General features: G+C 58.3%; 1 protein-coding gene across 1 annotated transcript in view; it reads right to left on the reverse strand.

The window, feature by feature from the left end:
• Positions 1-20590, reverse strand: part of COL23A1 (collagen type XXIII alpha 1 chain) — a 309289-nt gene that overhangs the window by 15439 nt on the left and 273260 nt on the right. The window contains exons 6-12 of the mRNA XM_045794937.2: positions 9804-9830; positions 8492-8518; positions 7136-7162; positions 3221-3337; positions 2387-2422; positions 2036-2062; positions 1561-1587 (exon numbers count right to left, since the gene is read on the reverse strand). Coding sequence (XP_045650893.1) covers positions 1561-1587; positions 2036-2062; positions 2387-2422; positions 3221-3337; positions 7136-7162; positions 8492-8518; positions 9804-9830 — 288 coding nt within the window. The remainder of the gene's footprint in view (positions 1-1560; positions 1588-2035; positions 2063-2386; positions 2423-3220; positions 3338-7135; positions 7163-8491; positions 8519-9803; positions 9831-20590) is intronic.

Genomic DNA, 20590 nt, shown 5'->3' on the forward strand with positions numbered 1-20590 from the left:
CCTGGGGGAGGGGACAGCTTGTTGGAGACCTGGCAAAGGAAGGGGTGGTTTCCAAACTTGAGAGCATGCCAGCAACACCCCCAGGGGCTTCTGGATAGACCACGGCTACAAGTGCTGGTCACCAGGGGCACCTGGGGGGCTCAGTTGGTTAAGTGTCTGCCTTCAGCTCGGGTCATGATCTCAGGGTCCTGGGATGGAGCCCAAAGTCAGGCTTCCCGCTCAGTGGGGAGTCTGCGTCTCCCTCTGCCCCTCCCCCACTTGTGTGCGTGTGCACGCACGCACTCTCATGCTCTCTCAATATGTCTCAAATAAATAAATATAATCTTTAAAAAAATGAATAAAAAAATAAAAGTTCTGGTCACCACGTCTGACGGGGGTGGGGTGTGTCCACACCCCCAGGTGACACCAGCCAGGTGTCCTACAATTCAACCCAATTCTGATACTTGTCTACCTGGAGAGAGCGTGGGACCCCGTGGGTTAGGGGCCTGGTCCTACAAGACGGCCCCCCCCAGCCCACTTCAGGCACCAGGAGCGAGCTGGCTGTCGCTTGGGTTTCAGACGAACCCGCCATAGACTGAAGATTCCCACCACCTCCTCCTTGGGTTCCATTAACTTGCTGCAAGAGCGGCTCACAGAACTCAGGGAAACACTCTACTTACTAGACTCCCAGTTTATTATAAAGGACAGAACTCAGGAACAGCCGGATGGAAGAGGTGCTTAGGGCAAGATATGGGGAAGGGGTGCGGAGCCTCTGCGACCTCTCCAGGAGCGCCGCTCTCCCCAAATCTCCCTCTGCTCACCAACCCCCACCCCCGACGCTCTCAGAACCCCATCCTTTTGGGTTTTATGGAGGCTTCATGACACAGGCATGAGCAATGAAATCACTGGCCACTGGTGAGATGGGTTCAACCTCCAGCCCCTCTTCCCTCCCTGGAAGGCCGGGGACCAGGACTGAAAGGTCCAACCCTCCAATCACGTGGTTGGTTCTCCTGGCAACCTGCCCCCATCCTCAGAAGGGGAGGGGCCCAAAGTCGCCTCATTAACATAACAATAAGCACCTTCAGAATAGTTTCATCATTGGGGATATTCCAAGGGTTTTAGGAGCTCTGGTCCAGAAACCCGGAGGACAGAGACCAAATATGGATTTATTATTAATCACAACATCCCAGTGGCCCACCCCTAGTGTCTCTGACTAGGTGGGTCTGAGGTCAGCCCCCACATGTGCCTGTCTAAGGAGCCCCCAGCCATGCTGATACTGCTGGTCCCAGAACCACACTTTGAGAATGGCTGTCCAGGACGCTGAGGTGGGAACAAATTTGCTGTGTTTGCAGAAAGGAAAGAACGAGAGAATAAGTGAGTGAATGAATGAGCCCCGGGCTTCAGAGACAGAGGACAGAGCAGCCATCCACAGTGAGGGTTGGATCCGGTGAGCACTTCCCTGTGGCTGCTGGACAGCGCCTCCCCCCAGCCCTACCCCATGGGGGAGCCCCTGCCCATCTCCCCAGCCACTTCCCACACCCCCACCCCCACCAGGAAGCCCCTCCTGGGGGCCCCCCTCACCTTCTTTCCAGGAATGCCAGGCTCACCCTGAGGGGGAGGCAGGGGGTGCAAGAGAGAGGTCAGAGCTCTCAGAGCACAGCCCAGACACCAGGCCACCTGCTCCTCTGTTAGAAGTGGCCCCGATGACTGGGTACAGCCTGGAGACCCCGGCCCCTCAGAGGGGTACACATGGATGGTGGCTGGGGCTGACAGTCCTGGACTCCACTCCTGAGCGGGCCCCCCCATGCTGAATGACCCTGGGCAAGTCACTGCTCTTGCAAGTTGGGAGGTGACGCCCCAGCCTCAGGGGGTGTTTCTGAGATGAGGGAGAAGGCAAGGAAGGCCCTTCTCCTTCGGGGCAGACCCCAGCTTCCCTGCCCCCCCCACCGCCCAGCAGGCAAAGAAGGAAAGGAACAGATGACCTGGGGGGGGGGGCCCATCCTTCCCAGGCCCGGGGCAGGGGACAGGGAGGGGACAGGGAATGAAGAGCACTCACCTTGGGGCCTGGGGGTCCCTTCAGGCCCTGCAACAAGAGACGAGAAAGTATTAAACGGGATACTGGAGGCTGCTTCTGGGTGTCTCCCTCATCTTCACTGCATAAAGGGCGACACCAAGCGCCAGATGGCAGGCGGCAGGGATGTGCTGCCTCTTCTAGGCCTGACGCCCCCGTCCAGGGCTGCTTTGTGTCGGATCTCAAGCAGTGCCGTGGGCTGCGGGCGCCCTCCCGGGGAAGCAGGACTGGGGGCCTGGCCCATCGGTTCCCCACTGCTGGCCGTGAGCAGGACAGGGGCTTCCGGGCCCCTGAATGAATGGGGCCCCAGGCCTCCGAAGTGCCCTGGATACTGACCATCTCGCCGTCTCGTCCAGCCTCTCCTTTGGGACCCTGAGGAGGAAGAAGAGGAGAGCCTCTTGAGGGGATGCGGGGGATGAAGAGATGTAGGGACCCCACGGTTAACGGAGCCCACTCCCCCTGCCGGGCTCTAGGGTGGGGCTCCAAGCAGTGTCTGGTTTCATGAGTGGGGGTCCTTCTTCCCACTTTGCAGATGAGAACATTGAGGCTCAGGGAGTTAGGTGTCCAACATGAATAGGAATGCGTGAGCCAACTAAGTAGCTAGCTGCCCTGAGAGGGGACCCTGGTGGCAGTTTGGTGGGAGGGGAAGGACAGGCCTGAGGCCCTGCTGTAGGGGAAGGGGCAGTACCATGAAGTCTGGCCTCCAGGGTCTGGGCAGAACTATAGGAGGACAACCGAGCCTAACTAGTTAGTACTGGACGGAGGGAGGGAAGGAGGGGGAGAGACCCAGAGTGGGGGGCGGGGTGGTGGTGGTAAAATGTGGGGAGGAAGTGCCGCCATATGGATCTCAGGGTCAGGGTTAGGATTGGGACTGAAATTGCAACCAAGGTCAGGTTTACGGTCTCTGGTTGTATTTGGGGTGAGGGTGTAGGGTACGAGTTGGGTTTGGAGTCAGGTCAGAGTGTAGGGGTCAGAGGTAGGGCTGGATAATAGCCAGAAATGAGGGTGCGGACCAGGATCTGGGAATGAGTTTGGGGTGAAGGTCTTAAATGGCATTAGGTGTGAGGCTGGAGTGGGGCGGGTGTCTGGGTTGGGGCTGGGGTTAGGGTGAGGCATGAGTCTGGGTCTGGACTGGGGCCAGAGGTATTCCACCTCCAGGCCCTCTCTTACCGCTGGGCCTTGTGCCCCCCTGGGGCCATCTTTCCCAGTGTCGCCAGGAGGACCCCGGGCCCCAGGGGGTCCAGGAGGTCCCGGAGGTCCCGCAGCTCCATCTCGCCCTTGGTCTCCCTGGAAGAGATGGGGCCTGGCTTACTGTGAGGGGGAGGGAAGGGGCTCCAGTCTTCAGAGAAGCCTCTGCAGACGGACAGCCCGATGCCTTCCCTTCCCCAGCACTCGGGGGGCTCAGAGGAAAGCATTTGGTTACTGGGCTTCTCGCCGCTTCTTGGAGGCCACAGGAGGGGACAGGCCCCTGTACTTTGGCATAAAAGGCTAACAGGACCTTTTACACTCCATGGGACGTGCCATCTTCCCAGCTCTTAGTGCCTGGAGCCCAGCTCTGGTGTTTCGTTGAGAGATGGGACACGCTGGGTGCGGCCGCAAAGCATGTGGGCCCCGCCAGCTCCCTTCTTCCTGCAAAGGGGGCCGCACACAGCCTTCCTCGTTGGTCAGCTCCTACTTTATTCGGTGCTGGAGGTGCGCATCTGGGCACTTACCCAGAGAGATGGAAACTCACTCCCAGCAGCTCTAGGTGTAAGGACCCCAAACTAGAAGCAACCCAAATAGCCTTCAGCGGGTGAATGGTTAAGCGATGGGCCCACAGCCATATCACGGGGAATAAGGCACAGACATGTTGCCACAACTCGGAGGCGTCTCAAGGGAATGACGCCGAGTGAGAAAAGCCAGTCTCAAAAGGTGACATCCTCTGTGGCTGCAAATACCCCACACTGTTGACACCTGGATGAGTGAAATGCCTGACCTCCGAATAGGGCAGGCGGATTGTGTCAATTTCCTGGTTGTGAGACTATACTCTGGGGAAGCCAGATGTCACCATCCGGGCAACGTGGAGGACAGGTGCCCGGGGTATCATCGCTTACAACTAATTGTGAACCTACAGTTATCTCAAGATAAAACGTTGAAAAAAAAAAAAAAAAGGAGAGCCATGAAGGACCACAAAGTCTCAGTCATGCAGCATCCTGTCCCCCACTCAGGGACCTGATGTTAGTATGGGGTCAGACCTCAGGCAGCCAGAGCCCTCACCTCGTGGCCCCCAGCTGCAAGGAGGGAGGACCATGGTGCCACCAGCACTTTCTGCTGCCCCCGTGGTTCCTGCCCCGCACGAGCACCAGACATGGTCATGGGCCACGCCTGGGTCATAGCGGCAGCAGCCCCCAAACTTTCCGTAGCCAGGAAAGGAAAAAGGCTCTTCTGGAAGTAGCCCCCTGCTGTGTGCCCAGCGCTGAGGAGAGCGAGGGCTCCCTGGAAGCTGGCTCACCCAACCCTTGCGGCCACCAGGCCATGGCACTGCTATTAACCCATTTTACAGATAGAGCGGTTGGGAACAGAGAGGGTAATCATTTCCCCAGGGTTGCAGAGCTAGGAAAGGCGGCACTTCCTCGGGTCACTGAGGCAAGTGATGTCTTTTGGACGCATTTTTAATCCCTGGATCCCATGATGTGAAGGTTCGCCTCTCTGGCCAACTGGACCTCAGACACAGTTCATCTGTTTTCCCCAATTAAAAAATTAACTGAAGCTCTCAGTGTCCACCACTCAGGATCCTGACCCAGAGCCCATGACTCCAGTCCGACAGTTTGGTTAGCCCACCCAGACACGGTGGGGACGGTGGTGGGTAATTCCTCTTTCATTTGATGCTGTGTCAGGAAGATTTGGAAGACACCCCATCCCCCGCTGTTCCCTCCACAGCCCAGGGGCCCCACGATGGGCACCCCTGGCCTGGGCTCTACTTAATGAGCAGGAAAATGGGTTTCGACCCTGGAGCAGATCCCAGCAGAAATTTGCAGGCTCTGGCCTTGAGTCACTTGGGACACGAGGCTGGCCAGCTGCCTAGTCTGCACGCTGGGATCGGATGGCTGAGGTCTAACCCTGGCAATGCAGGGGTGAGTCAAGGGAGCATGCAAACCGGCAGGCCCGCACACGCCACTGGGCCAGGCTACCTTGAAGATGCGGCGACTGTACCCGTGATGGTCTCTACTTATAAAGCCTGGATTGAGCCATGGGAAAACCATCTAGCCAGCAAACAGGTTGTGTGGTCAGGAAGGCAGAAAGGGTGACTTAGGAAAGGACAAGGCTGTTTCGGGGGACAAAGCCACTTAACCCAGCCCAGCGACTGGGAGAGGCAGACTACATTCTCCAAAGATGGCCATTACGCTCGTTCCCATCCCAAGGCCCCTTGCGATGGGATCCCTCCATGCCCCATCGAGAGCCAGGGGGCCTGTTCCTCTTTCCCCACCTTGACTCTGGATGGGCCCCGTGACTGATGGGACGGACAGGATGCAGTGGAAGTAAGGCCTGCCAGGCTCTTAACTGGCCTGGCAGGTGCGCGTCCGGCCTCCTGCAATGCTGGTCCTGGGATGCCCGTCTAGGAAGCCCACCGCCACGCTGGGAGAAGCCTTGGTGCACCGAGATCCTCCCCAGCCGAGCTCCCAGCTGACAGCCGCATCGACAGAGGCCATGGGGGGGGGGGTGCCATCATCTTGGGCCGCAGCCCAGCAGCCTCTGCCGTCGATGAGAGCAATCCCCCCACCTGCCCACGGGGTCGTGAGGGACAGTGACACGCTGGTGTTTTAAGCCACGGAAATTTCAAGGGTGGAGGTTGCTTCAGAGAGGGCTGGAACCTTGGGACAACGAAAGGACGCCCATGAAGGGCGGAGGGAGGGCGTCGGGAAGGATCTCTTGTGACCTCCGGGCTGGGGAGGGTTCTCGTCTGTTGAGCGGGCACCCCCTTTTCGGAAGATCAGCATTTGTACGCCCGCCCGAAAGCAAGCAAAAGGATTTTTCTCTGCGGCCACCAAATTCATCATGGTGCCCTTTCTTTGCCTTCAGCTTTTGGTGGCCCCACGCTTGCCCTCCAGCCAAAGGCCCAGCACAGAACAGCTCTGTCCTGGGGCTCTCAGCTCCTGCTCACGACCACCTGTGATGGGGGCTCTCCCAGCCTGGCGGCCCAAACTGGGGTCGGAGCCCTGAGGAAGCAGAGCTGGGACTGGGACCCGGCCCACACTTGGCCCTGCAGCCGCTTCCCCTTCCCTTCCCATTCCCCAACCTCAGTGCCCACCTCTTACCCCCGCTCCATCCCTGCCTCTAGTGTTTGCAGATGCTGGCTGGGGGGCGGGGGGACTCACTCCCCGGCTACAATTTCCACCCCATAACCTCCTTGAAATCCCCTGGGAGCACCCCCTCTAGTGCAGTCAGGCCGCCACCCCAGGTGTGGTAGGAATGGTGGGGGCGCGCCTTTAGGGCCCCTTACGTGACCCTCTGCCCGATCGGCTTTATGGGACCCACCCCACCCGGGCTCCCCATTCTGCTTCATTGAAGAGACCCCGAGTTTGGCACGAGGCACTTCTGGGTCCCTTGGGCGCAGGGGGCACTGAGGGCTGGGGGATCTACTGTCCCCATGCTGGGTGCTGGGTGCCCACCTTTATGACTGCAATGAATCTTTGCCACAGCAGCTTAGGGTAGGGTCTGTCAATCCCACCCCCCACAGTTGGAGAAACTGAGTCTCAGAGGGGAAAGGGAGTCGCTCCGGGTTACTTGGCTGATAAGTGGCAGAGCTCAGCGGCTGACTCCATAACCTTCCCCCTTTGTGGGGTGCCAGCCATCCTCAGGAAGGTTAGTCTTGGAACTGGGGCCAATGCTAGCCCTACTGTCCCCCCCGCCCGCCATCCACGGTGACAAGTGTGACTGGGTGCCACTTAAGTGAAACCATGGAGAAGGACAGATGGCGGGCAGCGGGCAGAGACCGTGGGCCCATGCGGTAGGGTGTAAGGACCCAGAAGAAACACTAGATACGCCTTACTATACGACAGTGCAAACTGTGTGGGGTGGGTGAGGGGGTCTTGCGTCAGCTCTTACCCGAGGGCCGAGGTCTCCTGGGGCACCCTAAGGACAAGAAGCAAGAAGACAGGTCACGGCTACTATTATTATTACTTTATCAGATGTATTGAGCATTTAGTCTGTGCCCCGTGCTTTACACCCATAGTCTCACCCAAGTCTAACAAACATATCACGAGGCCTCTATTTTTAATCTCCGTTTCCAATGAGGAAACCGAGGCACAGAGAGGCTGAGTAACCTGCCCGAGGTCACACAGCCGGCACAGGCAGGGCTTGGAACCAGGCGCTGTGTTGTCTGCGGCCGGCCCCTAGACACGGCGGAGCAGAGACGAGCTGCTCCCACTGTGTCCTCTTGGAATCCCGGACCCTCGACACAGTGAAGGATGGTAATTACTTGATTGAAGTCACCAAGTTTTGGGGCAGGATGTTACGAAGTGACAGATGCCAAGATGCCAATTTCTCTCTGGGTTCAAAGCCTCTGCTTTGTTTAGCCAGAGCCAGCGGGAAGGAAATCATCTCTCTGTGAGGCTGCTTTAACTGATGGATGGAGAAACTGAGGCCCACAGAGCCGGCTAAGCCAACAAAAGCCATGAGGTTGGCGGTAGAGCCCTACCGCAAACCTGACGCTCTGAGCCGGGGATCCTGGGCCCGGCACAGCTCTGAGGGTGGACGGGGACCCTGGCCGCCCTCACTAACCTCAGCGGGCACACTGCAGCAGGGGGCTGGGGTGGTGGTGGCCCGGGTCGGCCCAGCCCTTCCCTAGAAGGGTCCTGCCCCACCTGCGTCTGCTCTGGCCACTCCCTGCTCAGACCCTGCTGTGCGACACATGGGTGGCCCCCTCTCCCCTTCCCTTCCGCGGCACTTGGAGGTCCCAGCCCTCCAGTGACATTTCGTGCCAAATGCCAGGGAAGCCTTTCAACTCACAAGGGGCTGTAAAGATCATGGGGGCAGCTCTCTGCCACCTGTTTGCCTGGGGGGGTGGGGCACGCACCCCTCACAAGGAAAACCATCTATAGTGACTGTTCAACTCTCCCCCCACCCTGCCGCCCCCGCCCGCCAAGGCTCTCCTGGCCACCCCCCACCCCCTTCATGATTACTTGTTTTGGAAACTCCTCATTCTGGGAAGACTGTGGTTTGAGTTTTGTCATTCCCCTGGGGGGGGGGCAGTGTCACCCCCTGGGCACTTGAATTTGTTAAATATAACCCATGTAACCATTAGGAGGGAGGCACTCTAAGCCCCACTTTCCAGATGGGGAAACTGAGGCTCCAGGAGGGGATGTGACGTGCCCAGGGCCACACTCTGGAGCTGGGGTTTGGAGGCAGGTTTCTGGCATTCTTCATCATATCCACATCTAGACAGCTGCCAGCACCACTTACCTTTTCCCCTTTGGGGCCTGGAAGTCCCTGCAGAGAAAAGGTGCAGAAAGACAGGCATGAGAGAGGAGGACTGGGCTGGCACATGCACCCCCAGAGAGCAAAGCTCTCCCAGGTCAGCCCCTGCTGTGCCTGGCGGCCGCTGCCCCCTAACTACCCATTGTCCCTTCAGTCCATAATGGTTTTGCTGGTTCATTCACTTAACAACTTGTCCGTCCAGATGGTCACTTCATTCCTCTATCCTCTAATACGGCACACATCATCTGACGTCTCCTCAGTCACTTATTACTTCATTCATTCCTTCACTACCTTGTCTGCTCAACCATCACGCATCCAACTGTTCATACAGTTACTGATTCAGTACCTCATTTGACTATCTTTCCATCCAAATATCTTTCCTTCCTTCCATCCACCCACCCAACCATCTGTTTATCAACACATTTATCTGTCTGTCCTTCCATCCAACCATTCATCAATCCATTTGTCCATCCATCCCATCCATCCATCCATCCATCCATCCATCCATCCATCCATCCTTCCACCTATCCATTCATACATCCTACTGTCCTTCCTTCCTTCCTTCCTTCCTTCCTTCCTTCCTTCCTTCCTTCCATCCATCCAACCACCCAACCATTCATCTATCTATCCATCTGTCTGTCCTTCCATCCAACTATTCATCAATCCATTTGTTCATCCATCTGTCCATCCATTCATCCATCCATCCTTCCTCCCTTGCTCCCTTCCATCCATCTTTCCATCCATCAATCCATCCATCTGTCCATACATCCATCCATCCATCCATCCACTGACTTGCCTATCCATCCACATCCAATTATTTATGTAATTATGCCGTCTCCCTGAACAGCTTGTTCATTCTGCTGAAGATGCCTATGGACCCAGGTGTTGAGAACTCATCAGCCCAATGCCTACCCCTGAAGTCTTGAGACTATGGGGGGATGCTCTGTGCCTGTGGTTTGCTAGGAGGGGCTTGTAAGTTTTGAAGGCTGACTAGATGTCAAGAACAGTGCTATCCACACTTCTCCACATCCCCAGCAAGCAGGGCTGGTTAAGGTGGGGAGGGTTAACAGACCCATGTGACAGAGCCTCAGGGTTGGGAGGTGAAGAGGCCTCCCCAAGGCTGCATAGTCAGCGGGTAGTAGAGCTGGATTTGAACTTCAGTCTGATGCCCAAATGACTTCTCTCTATGCTGAGCCAGGTTCCCAGTGGCCCCTTCCCTCTGGCACCCCACCATCACTTTCAGCCCCACAAATGGCCCGCTCCCAGGACCACTTAGAATTGCCTTGTCATCACTTACGGGCTTGCCATCCAGACCCAGTGGCCCCTGGAAATGAGAGACAGAGAGCAGAGGTTACACACCAGAAAGGCATTTCCTGTGTGTTTTATGACCCAGAGGCACTACTGAGTATCAGAGACCAAACCCTGACATGAGCCCATGATTCGAGTACATTTCACGCGGACCTGGAGTGGGGGCATCTGGGTGTTTGCTGCCCAGAATCCCCTCCTCTGACAAGAGAGCCCCTCTTCTTTTCCAGGACCACCCCCATCTGCTCATATGGGGCTTGGGTGCGTGGTCACATTCCCTCAACCAGGGTGACTGGTTCAGGGATGAGCGTCCTGTCTGGGACTTTGAGTGGCAGCCCCGTAGGGGAAAGAGGGCTCTTTTCTCCTGACAGGGCTAAGGTGGAGCTCCTGGGGGTACCATGTGGCTTGAGGGAGAGCCAACAGAGAGGAAGTGAGAGCTGAGAGACAGAGAGAAAAATGGGGCGAAGGGTCTGAAGCTGAAAGCACCCAGCCCTGCACATTTCCGTTTGTCCGTGGATTTTCTTTAAGCCAGTTCGAATTGAGTTCTGTCACATGGAAGTTGGCAGGGACTGAATGTGCGCCCCCCCCCCCACAAATGCATGTGTTGAAACCTAACCCCCAGGACGCCTGGGTGGCTCAGTTGGGGAAGCGCCTGCCTTTGGCTCAGGTCATGATCTCGGGGTCCTGGGATCGAGTCCTGTGTTGGGCTCTCTGATCAGCGGGAGCCTGCTTCTCCCTCTGCCCGCCCCCCCGTGCTCTCTCTCTGACAAATAAATAAAATCTTTAGAAAAAAAAAAGAAAGAAATCTAACCCCCAGTGTGATGGCACTGTGGGGGGGCTTTTGGGAGGCGATTAGGTCATGAGTGGGATGTCATCCTGTTTGGAAGAGAGGCTCTAGGGAGCTGCCTGCCTCTGTGTCCATCGCGTGAGGACACGGAAAGCGACGGCCGCCTGCAGCCCAGAAGAGAGCCCCCATCAGAACCCCGACACGCCGGCCCCTGACCTCGTACCTCCAGCCTCCAGGACTGCGAGACGTCGATTTCTGTTGTTTCTAAGCCACCCGGTCCGTGGCGCTTTGTTAGAGAAGCCCAAACAGGCCAAGAGAGGACTGGAAGAGTCCTGAAGGCTCTTTAGTTCCCTGCACTGCTCTGGCCTTCGCAGGCCAAAGTCAAAGCCAAGAGAAGCCAAACTGCACAAGGCTGGGTCCCAAGGGCTGGGCCATCCCAGAGGCTCTGGGGGCTCCGTGGTGCCTGCAGAGGGTCAGGGACCGCAGCACAGCAGCCCCTCGGCTGTCCAGCTGCTGCCCACTCAGAAAGCCCTGCTGAGCTCCACCGGGTGGGCGTATACAAGAATCCAAGGGCAATGCCGCAAACTGGGTCCATCTGTCAACCCGTCCTCCTTCCTGCCATGGCCTCCTTGTCCCCACGGATGCCGCAAATGTTCTAGGCAGCTCCACTCTCCCGAGCCTTCGTACACACCGTCTGCCTGCCTGGCACACCCTTCACCCTCTTGTGCGCTATCTTCAGCTCTGTCACCTCCTCTTCCACGAAGCCCTCCGGGCTTCTCCACTGCCCAGAGTCAGGCCATCCATGCCTGCATCCAGCACATTTTCTAGGTGTCGCACATGACAATGTGCATTGTTACCGTGTGGTCTACACAGGTCTTCCAGTGGATCCAGGGAAAGGGTCTGATCCCCGTGTCGCCAGTGCTCGGATGAAACCTGGCACAGAGCACGCGCCTCTCAATGTGTGTTGAGTCAAAGCAAGGAAAGGCAGCGGGGAAGACGAAGTGCGTGCAGATACACAGGGTGTAAGGCAGAAAGTTCAGGGCGGGACAGACAAAAGGTTCCGCCAGTTCTGAGCAGGGCATCAGCCTGCCAGGCTCTGGGGGGTATTGGAAAGGATTAGGGAGTGCTACCCTGAGAAAGTAACATTTGGGAATTTAGGGAGGGCACGGTGGGCAGAGAGCGCAGCCCAGAGGCGGGGGGCCTGCGAGCAGAGGGGCAGCTCTGCCTGGGCATCGACCTCCCTCCCATCCTGGTCTCTCTCACGTGGGTCTGTCCCTGTCACAGCTGAGGCTGCACTCCCGGCCCAGCGCTGGAGTCCTCTTGGCCAGGGCCAGCCTCTGCCTGCAGTTGTCCTGTGTCCCTGGCCTTCCCAAGCTCTCAGTTTCTTTCCCATCTTCATGCCTTCGCATGGGCCGTTCCCTCTGCTTGCAGGGCCCTTCCCTGGCTCCTCCACCTGGGAGACACTCTCTGGCTCCCGGAAGTCAGTCTCTCCTCCCTCGGGTCTGCTCATGGCCCGGGAGCTGGCAGCCCTGCCCACTGGGCCCGCAGCAAACAGCCGGTTTCCCTGGTTCAGCCACCAGACCTCCCTGAACCAGGACGGCCAAGTCCCCAGATGCTCTAAGAGGGGCTACTCCTTAAGGTGCTCACACCAGGGCCTCGCTCTAGGCAGGAAACCAGGGCAGTTCTCAAAATTTGTCTCTTAAGTGCCTCTGACCACCAGTCTTGAGGTCGGCTGAGGGTCTGGACTTTGGGGCAATGCCCTGGGGGCAGATGGAATCCCAGGAGATGGGGAGTGGGGTCATTCCAGAGTCTTGGGGGGTCTAGGCTCTGGGGGCTCCTGGTCAGGTCCTCAGCCCCAGCCTCAGGCCCAGTCCCCGTTGCTGAGTTTCACCAGGAACTGCCCTCGCTGGCCCATGTCCTGTGGCTCCTGGCTGTCCTGACCCCTGGTTCCATGTGCCTGAGCCCTCCTCCCCTTAGTCTGCTAAAATTGGGCCCTCCTCTACTCCCCAAGCTCAGGCCCTGCTAGGCCTTACCCAGGCCCAGCACACATGGGGCCCAGTCCCACCCTGGGTCTCACCTGGGGGCTCTTTGTGGCCCCCATAGTCTGAGTCAGCACAGGGAGACTGCAAGGCAGGTGTTATCATCCCTATCTTACAGAAGAGGAAACTGAGGCCCAGGGAGGGAAAGGCATTGCCGCCCCAGGCCACACAGGCAGTAACAGGGCAGGGCTGGAACCCAGAAAGGCGTTTCATGTCTCTGTCCTCTGGGCACTGAGATTCCTGGGCATGCTCCCCCATCTGCCTGCCCTTGCGTGCCCCTCTCGAAGCTTCCTGCTCCATCCCACTGCCCACTGGGGCTCCCCTGCCCGTGGCCCCCCCGGCCAGCTTGTCCAGTGTGGCTGCCGTCACGGGCTCTGTGCCCAGGGCTGGTGCACATCCCCCTCACCCCGGGGCCTGCTGAACTGAGCCCCCGGAAACAGCGCCCCTCTGTCCGTCTGCAGAGATTAAACAAATCCATCATGCAGACTGAGATGAAAAAGAGATGGAAGGTGCTGCTTAGAGCTAAGTTAATCTCCTTCCTCTTCACGTGCAGGGAGAGAGGACACAGTGGGCCTCACAGCCAAGTCACGGCAGCAAGGGGCCCCTGGCAGAGCCTGGGACCCAGGGCAGGCCTGGCTGAGGGAAGTGGGCACCCCTCCCCTTGGGGCCACAGAGGCAGAGAGTCTCCGGGGCAAGTCTATGAACGCTTCAGTGCTCAGCCACACGGACTCCACTGAACCCTGCCACACCCTTCCTGGCCTCTGCCCTCACTGCCGCCCATGGCCCCATCCTGCAGATGACGAAGCTGAGGCGGTGGGACTCTCCAAGGGCTGCAACAGGCCCTCTTCTCCATGCAGTGCTCCCTCCCCTGCAGCACAGGGCAGCATGGTTGACAGGTGGCTATCGCAGGGGACCTAGGTTGGAGCCTCGCAGGCCTTGCCTTCCTTCTGGGATTCCTGGGATGTCTGTCTCCCCCTCTGAACAGACCCTCTCTGGACCCTCTGTCACCCTAACCCTCTATCAGAGAGAGTACTGGGTCAGACAGACCCACTTGCTGTGTGACCCTGGGAGAGCCAGTCAACCTCTCTGAGCCTCAGTATCCTCATTAGCTGTTCCTGCCCTGGGTTCGCCCCAGTTTTCCCCTAAACTCTGCCACACCACAGCCTCCTGATAGCCCCTGGGATTTGCAAAGAGCTGCTCCAGAGGTCTCAGGGGTATATTGGGTGCCTCTGGAGGCCCACAGACTTTCAGCCCTCATGCGGTTTCCTGACCCCAAGCTCTGCTTTCCCTCCACCGCGCACAGTCCTGCCTCCACCTGGAGAACTCCCACTCATTCTTCAAGGCCCAGCTCCAACAGCCCTTCGGGGAGCCTCCCCAAGGAGAAGCAGCAGCCCCCGAGCCTGTCTGCCACAGAGCTGCGTCCCCATCCTTCTGGAAGAGAGCCCTGTGGCCGAGCTCCAGGAGACACGCCAGGCGGTCAGGGGAGGCCGGCTCTGGATTCACACACCTGGGACCAAATCCAGGCGTTCCCACATGCCAGCTGGTGGCCTGGGCCTCATCATCTGTGACGGGGAGATGCGGGCCTCCCCGCGTCCCTGGCCTCTGTGTGTGTGTGTGTGTGTGTGTGTGTGTGTGTGTGCCTGCACTGCTGAGATGATGCTATGCGCTGAGTGAAACATACGAACCGTGCAGAAGGAGACAGGACAAAGCAAACGTCCTTCCCTCCTCCCCAGCTGCTCTCCCAGGGGGCGGCATGGGCACCCGAGTCTGCGTGACCCCCCCCAGGAGGCAGCCCGTGTCTGGAGAAGCACATATGTGGAGCCCTGCCGTTCTTATTTTTAGAGCCCTCTGTGGGCTGAACAGCAGACATCTGCGGGTCCATCTGCCTTCATGGTGCCGGGGAATCTGGCCCCCGGCCCTGCGAGGCACGTCATAGGCCTCCTCACCGCATTCCAGGAAAGGCCTACGACACACACTGAGACCTGAGCATCATCCCCACGGCCCTTCCCTAATACCTGTAGTCTCTCCCATGCAATGCCCTGGAGAACTTTCTAGAATGCAGATCTGCTCTCCTACTTGAGCCCGTCTGGGGTGGCCTCACTCCTGAAGGATAATGTCCAGACCTCCCGGTCTGGTGCCCAAAGCCTGCCTGCCCCACGCTGGGCACGGGAGCATGTGTCCTGGTTCGGTCCTTTCTAGGGGTTGGGGCTGCCTCTGGTCCATCACTGGGTCCCCAGGCCCTGTTCCAGGATGTCTGCTGGGTGGACAGAAAGCACACAGAGCTGTAGGTGCCCTGCTTTTCTAGAAGTGTCTGGTGCAGAAGGGAACCTGGGACGTTCCCTTGGCTTGGACCCCACAGGAGGAATCTCTCGTTGCCAGCTGTCTCTGCAAGTGTTCCAACGGCCAGACCTCGCTGTCTCTTCTTGAGAGTGACCTTGGGCCTCCTGTTTCCTAGGAGGGATTCTGCCCTCTTTCAACCCCAGAATTATTCCTGGTGGTCCCTAAAGCCTCTTTCTGGAGTGTGACAAAGCCTAAAAGGGGCAAAAACCTAAATTTCTTCCCTAGGGCCCTGACTCTATCTGGCATCCCAGAGCTCTAGGTTCCTAGGAGTTTTCCAGAAAAGTCAATGAAGTTTGGAGTTTCTGATAAAGGCAGCTGAGCAGTGCTCCTGGAAACACCGGCCGGGAGGCTGAAGGGAGGTCACCCCCAAGCCCCAGGAACCAAGATTGGAGCCGCGGGTGGTTGGATCTGATGCTTAGCAGATTCCTGGGGCAAACAGAAACCCCACGTGTGCTCTTTGCAAAGCAAAGGGTGCCAGCCCAGCCTCAGGATGGGGCTGACTCACAGTGGCTCCGGGCTCATCTCTGACGACAGCTAGGCAAGAGAGCTGTGCTTGGGCCCCTGAATTCTCTGGCGAAACAGCTGACCCCTAGAGAGGCTGCGAGGTGACCAGTGGTCACTGGGAGTCACTAAGGAGGGGACTCAGTGGGGTGGAGGAAGGAAACAGCCTGGCTTTGGAGCTAGATGGGCCTGCCTGGCTTGGGGGGGGGGGCGGGGGAGTGAGCTGATTCCTCTTGCCCCAGGGAAGGCTGGGCCCTGGGCTGTGAACTCCCAGAGGACAGGCCCTGCTCCTAGTTACCCCGCATACTATCTTGCCCAAACTGGTGTCCCAGGGAACACTTTCCTGCAGGGAATGGATTCACCGGTCAGGTAAGTTTGAGGAACACCGGGTTACTTGCTGTGAAATAGGTTTCCTTCCTGCAGCCTGTCTTGTCTGAACCGTGGTTCTGCTTGTGGCTCTTTAGGACGGCAGCGTTCCCAGCCTCCCCGGGAGGCTGTGTGGACCATCTATGGACCAGGTGTTTCCATGGGCTGGAGGGGAGCCCGAGCCTGGATCTGGGTGCCCTGAGAAGAGCAGAAACACTCCAGGGAAGGGCCAGGGGGTGGTCTGAAGGCAGCCAAGGACAAACATGGGGTGGAGGGCATGGTCAGCCTGGACTGAGGCGGGGCAGGGTCCAGGCTGAGTGTCCTAGCCGACAACAAGCCAGTCTTGTGCAGAGCAGGGCCATCTGGGAAGCCGAACAGTCTGGAATAGCAGAGCCCCAGCCTGGGTGGGGCACGCTCTTGGTGGCAGGGTCTTGTCTCGTCCAGGCAGCTTGCCCCAGATCAGGGGGCACCTCCCAGAAGAGGAGCGGGGAGGAAGGCATGCAAGGCAGCCCACCGGTGAAGGCAGAGCTCTGGCCTTGCCAGGGTTCAAATCCTGTCTCTGAGCCTCTGCTTCCCAGGAAGGGGCGCTCTGGGGGTCAGACGCCAATAGCACTGTGCCCACAGGCACCCCGTTCCCGCTGGCTCCCTCTCCCGCCTGATCAAAGCCAAGGAATTCACCAGAGGTTTTCAACACCTTCTGCCCTCCACGAAACCCCACAGCTGTTTACAAGCCTCGGTTCTGCTTTAAATCACTCTTCCCCCCCTAAACCCCCCCCCCACCCCGTGCAGATCAGCAGAGCTCCAGGACGTTTTCCGGATGTGCTGCGCACGAGCCTCGGGCCAGGCGGGCAGAGAGCCCTTTTGTGCTGGCTTGGTTCCTCACCTTGCTCAGCGACCTGAGCCACCCAGAGCCTCAGTTTTCTTATCTGCAAAATGGGGGACATGTCCTTCTCCTCTCCAAGGACAAGTCCAACAGGAGACCCAGGTCTGTCTCCTCTCCCTCCTCCTCTCCCAGACCGACCAGAGGCACGACCTTGTAGGAAGGTTGACATAGGTGTGGGGTCTGCATTAGCCCTGGGGGTGGGGTGGGGGGGGGTGGGGGTGGGCAGTGCTGGGGAGCGACCTCGTGTGGTCTTCTGAATGGCAGGTGGCTGGACTCGGTGCACCTTTGTGGGTCTGCTCCCTCCCTCCCACCACCGAGTATTTCCTAAGCAGCATTCCTCAGAGCCATCTTTTGGGAAAAGTTAACAGAAGCAGCAAAGGAGGGGAGGTTTCTTCGTGAAATAAGTTTGGGAAGCGGAGTCTACTGGCTCCATCGCTGGAGGCTCAAAGTGCATCAGCTTGGGGTGGGGGATGCAGAGGGACCCTGCAGCAAAAGGGCTGAGCCAACTGTTTACCCCACATCGGGGGGTGGGCTCTGTTCTTCCCTGATTAGCTGGGGCTCCGGCCCCCCAATCTGTGAGAGTATCTGCCGCTCTGAGCTAAATCAGGACACGGGCCGTGTGGAGATGCGGACAGGAGTGGATGCTGAGACCGGCTGGAGCGGGGTGACTGTCTCGCTTGCTGGTTATAATTCATGCTGACGGCTCCCATCGGGGAATGGAGCCTCCAAATTGCACCAGGACGGGGACCCTGGATGTGAGGGGGCTTACCAGGATTATCAGTCCAGGGACCAGTAATTATGGCCCAGATGTTGACAATTCATCAAATTACAAGGCTGTTGGGCCCCGGGGTCCCAGGCTGGGACGTGTGCATTCCTGTGTGAAGGCTCCCTCATTAGAGTGGGTGGGCAGCCCCGCCAGGCAGGTCAGCCCCATGTGGTTCTGATTTCTCAGACCAGGCTTCACACACATGGACCACAGCAAGACTGCCCAGCTCTAGCGATCTCCCAGACTCGAATTCCGCCCTGGGGTAAAGAGAGAACCCTTGCTTCTTAGGTCTAGCCCCACTGTAGCTCGTGTCCTGGTGGGTGGGACCTGGGAGAAACCGGTCCTGGGATCTGGGGTCCTCTGTAGAGCCACCAATTAATCATGCCCCAACTCAGCCAGCCGTGAAGACTTTAGCTGGGCGGGGTTCGAGGAACCTGCCGAGGTTAGGGGCCTGCTCAAGCTGCCACCCTCCTTTGTCTGTAGGGTGAAGGTGTGGCCTGGAGCCAGGTTTGGTTTGGTCTGTACAGTTAAAAAACCCAATCCTAAACCAAATAAACTCAGTTGGAACCTTTTAAAATTGTGATGTTGTGCATAAATATCCGGAGTTTGTACTTTTCTAGAAAGGTTGGGAGATGATGCCCCCCCCCCCCCCCCCGCAGATCTGCATGCGTGGCAAAAAGCTCCTTTAGCGTGGCTCCGCCCCAGAGCTGCAGGCTCCGCCCCAGGGCCACAGGTTCCGCCCCCTACTGCCCCGCGTGTGGCCCCGGCCCAGTCCAGGTGACCTGCCAGCTCCGGAGACTCATCTAGGTTTGTAACCCTCGGCTTAGAAAATCTCCTGGGTGCCTTTCAGCTCTACGATTCTATGAGGCCAGGAAGCCAGCTGGCTTCTATTTTGGGGAGAGGGCATGCTCAGTATATCCTGTGCGTGCTGGAAGCAATTACACGTATGTCCGTATTATACATCATGGCTGGAAGAGGTGGTGCTATGCCTTTGAACCGATCCCCAAATACCTGCTTAAATTACACATTTGCCGCTGCATGATTACCCTGTCAGGTATCAGGAAAGATCGTTCCTGGGTGGGGTGAAACGAGTCGTGAGCCCGACTCCCATTGGGTGTGGGACCATGGAGGATGGGTGAGTGAGGTGCGCCGTGTGCGCCTGAGGGCCCGGCCTCTGGGCTGGTTTCTCCAGCTCAGGCACGTGGGCTGGTCTGGTGGAAGGCACTGGAAGTAGCGGATAGGCTGGGGCACCCATTTTGGTGGCAGACAGGCTGGGCTGGGGAGCTAGCTGACCGGACGGTGATGGTCTGAGTGGGGTGTGAACCACAACGCAGATAGTCTAAGAGAGGCAGAAGGTGCCACCGGGAGACCGGGGGACAGAGGGACAGGGACAGCTGGCAGCAGACTCTGAGGCTGCAGGTGCTCTGCAGGGATCCCTGGGGTCCCGGCCACGCCCAGGCCTCTCCCATCGCCACCCCGTGGGCTGTGGGGCCGGCCCTCCTTGGTTTCCAGACAACACAATTATCACTTGCTGATAGTGAATTGGTTGGAACCTTTAAGGATCCAAAGATTTTGTGTGAAATCTGGATTTCCAGCTTCTCTTGAACCGTTGGAAGCTGTGATGATGATCAAGGTGCCTGGGCTGCACTGTGGCGCCCCCTTGAGGTGGGGCGTGTGCCCCCCAGTTCAGCCCGGCTGATGGGGGGGCATTTGCTGCACTCTTCCACACCCCGCCAGCCTCACGTACTCCTCTCCTGGCTGGCCCACATGGGGAATGCGTCAAGGAGCGTGTGAGCCTGCATTTCCAGCTCTGAACCATCTCTCCAAACTGCGGACCCCTGTCTAGTCCCTCATCTGCCCCTGCCTAGGACTTGGCCTCTCTCCCGCACCAGCCTCCACCAGCCTCCCTGTCTCCAGCCCCCACATGCCCAGCCTTCCTTGGGGAAGCCTGGATCTCGTACCTAAATCCTGACTCATGCTCCTCCTCTGGCTTTGGCAAGCACCTGGCAAGTACCCCCACACCAGGCTCCCCAAGCTAGGCTTGTGCTAGCCATCCTGTTCCATTGAGTTTGGGTTTGAGTAGCCCTCCAAAGAGGCCCTATTGGTGGAACAACTCACTTGTGGGAAGATGACCAATTGGGGCCAGCCTCTCCTTAGATGTCCTTCCTGGTGAGTGGGTGTGCAGCCCTTGCATACCTCCACTGATGGGGAACTCACTGCTTCCTGGGCAGCCTGACGGGTTTGCAAATTTTTTGTGTCCATCCTTCCCAGGTTGGATGCCGTTGCAAATTCCCTCCACCTTGCAGCCTCTGGCGAGGCAGCCAATCAGCGCTGGGTACGTCAGAGCCACTGGCCTCATCCCCCTCCCACCCTCCTGCCCTCCTTTCCTAGCCAGCCTGGCCAGTTCTCTGCGGCCTCTGTCTGGATAGTCCTCTGCAACGCCCTGTGTCAGCACCTCCTTGCCTTCTGCCCTCAGCTCACACCTCCGTCCCCCAGGGTAGCTGCCCTGACGCCCACCAGGCCAGGCCGGGGTTGCAGGCGGTCGCAGCCCTGACCTTGGTGCACAGTGAGGCTGGAATTCCCATGAACGCTGTTGGATTCTCTCTCCCACTCAGCCACAACCTCTAAGGGGGTAGGGACCCCTGGCTGTTTTTCTCGCTCTTCTGTCCCAAGTGCCAAACAAAGTCCTTCATACACAGAATACAGTATATAGTTGTCAAAAGAACCAGCAGCCAAGTGGATGCCGCTGAATGAATGTCCAGTTTCCCACTGGCTCCGGTGTCTAACCCTGGGTCACCAGAGGGCGCTCTTGACCTGCTGACGGTTGCCAGGGGCGCCTGAGGACTCCTACTCCCTGGGTCACAGCCAGGGTGCTGGGCACTGGGAACACTGGCCCCAAAGGGGCTCCTTCAGCCTCAACGGCTCCTTTTGCTGAGGTCAGTGGCCATCATGGTGGCAGGAACTGTCACTCACTGAACCCAGCTCATGTGCCCAGCACTAGGGTCTCGTGGGGTCATCTACCAGTTACCCCAGGGGCCAAAGACAAGTTAGGGGTGTGCCTGAGGCCACGCGGTCTATGGAGCCCCAAAGCCCATTC

This window comes from Ursus americanus, chromosome 5 (assembly GCF_024610735.1).
Source record: "Ursus americanus isolate L20-20 chromosome 5, mUrsAme1.1.p, whole genome shotgun sequence".
NCBI lineage: Eukaryota > Metazoa > Chordata > Mammalia > Carnivora > Ursidae > Ursus > Ursus americanus.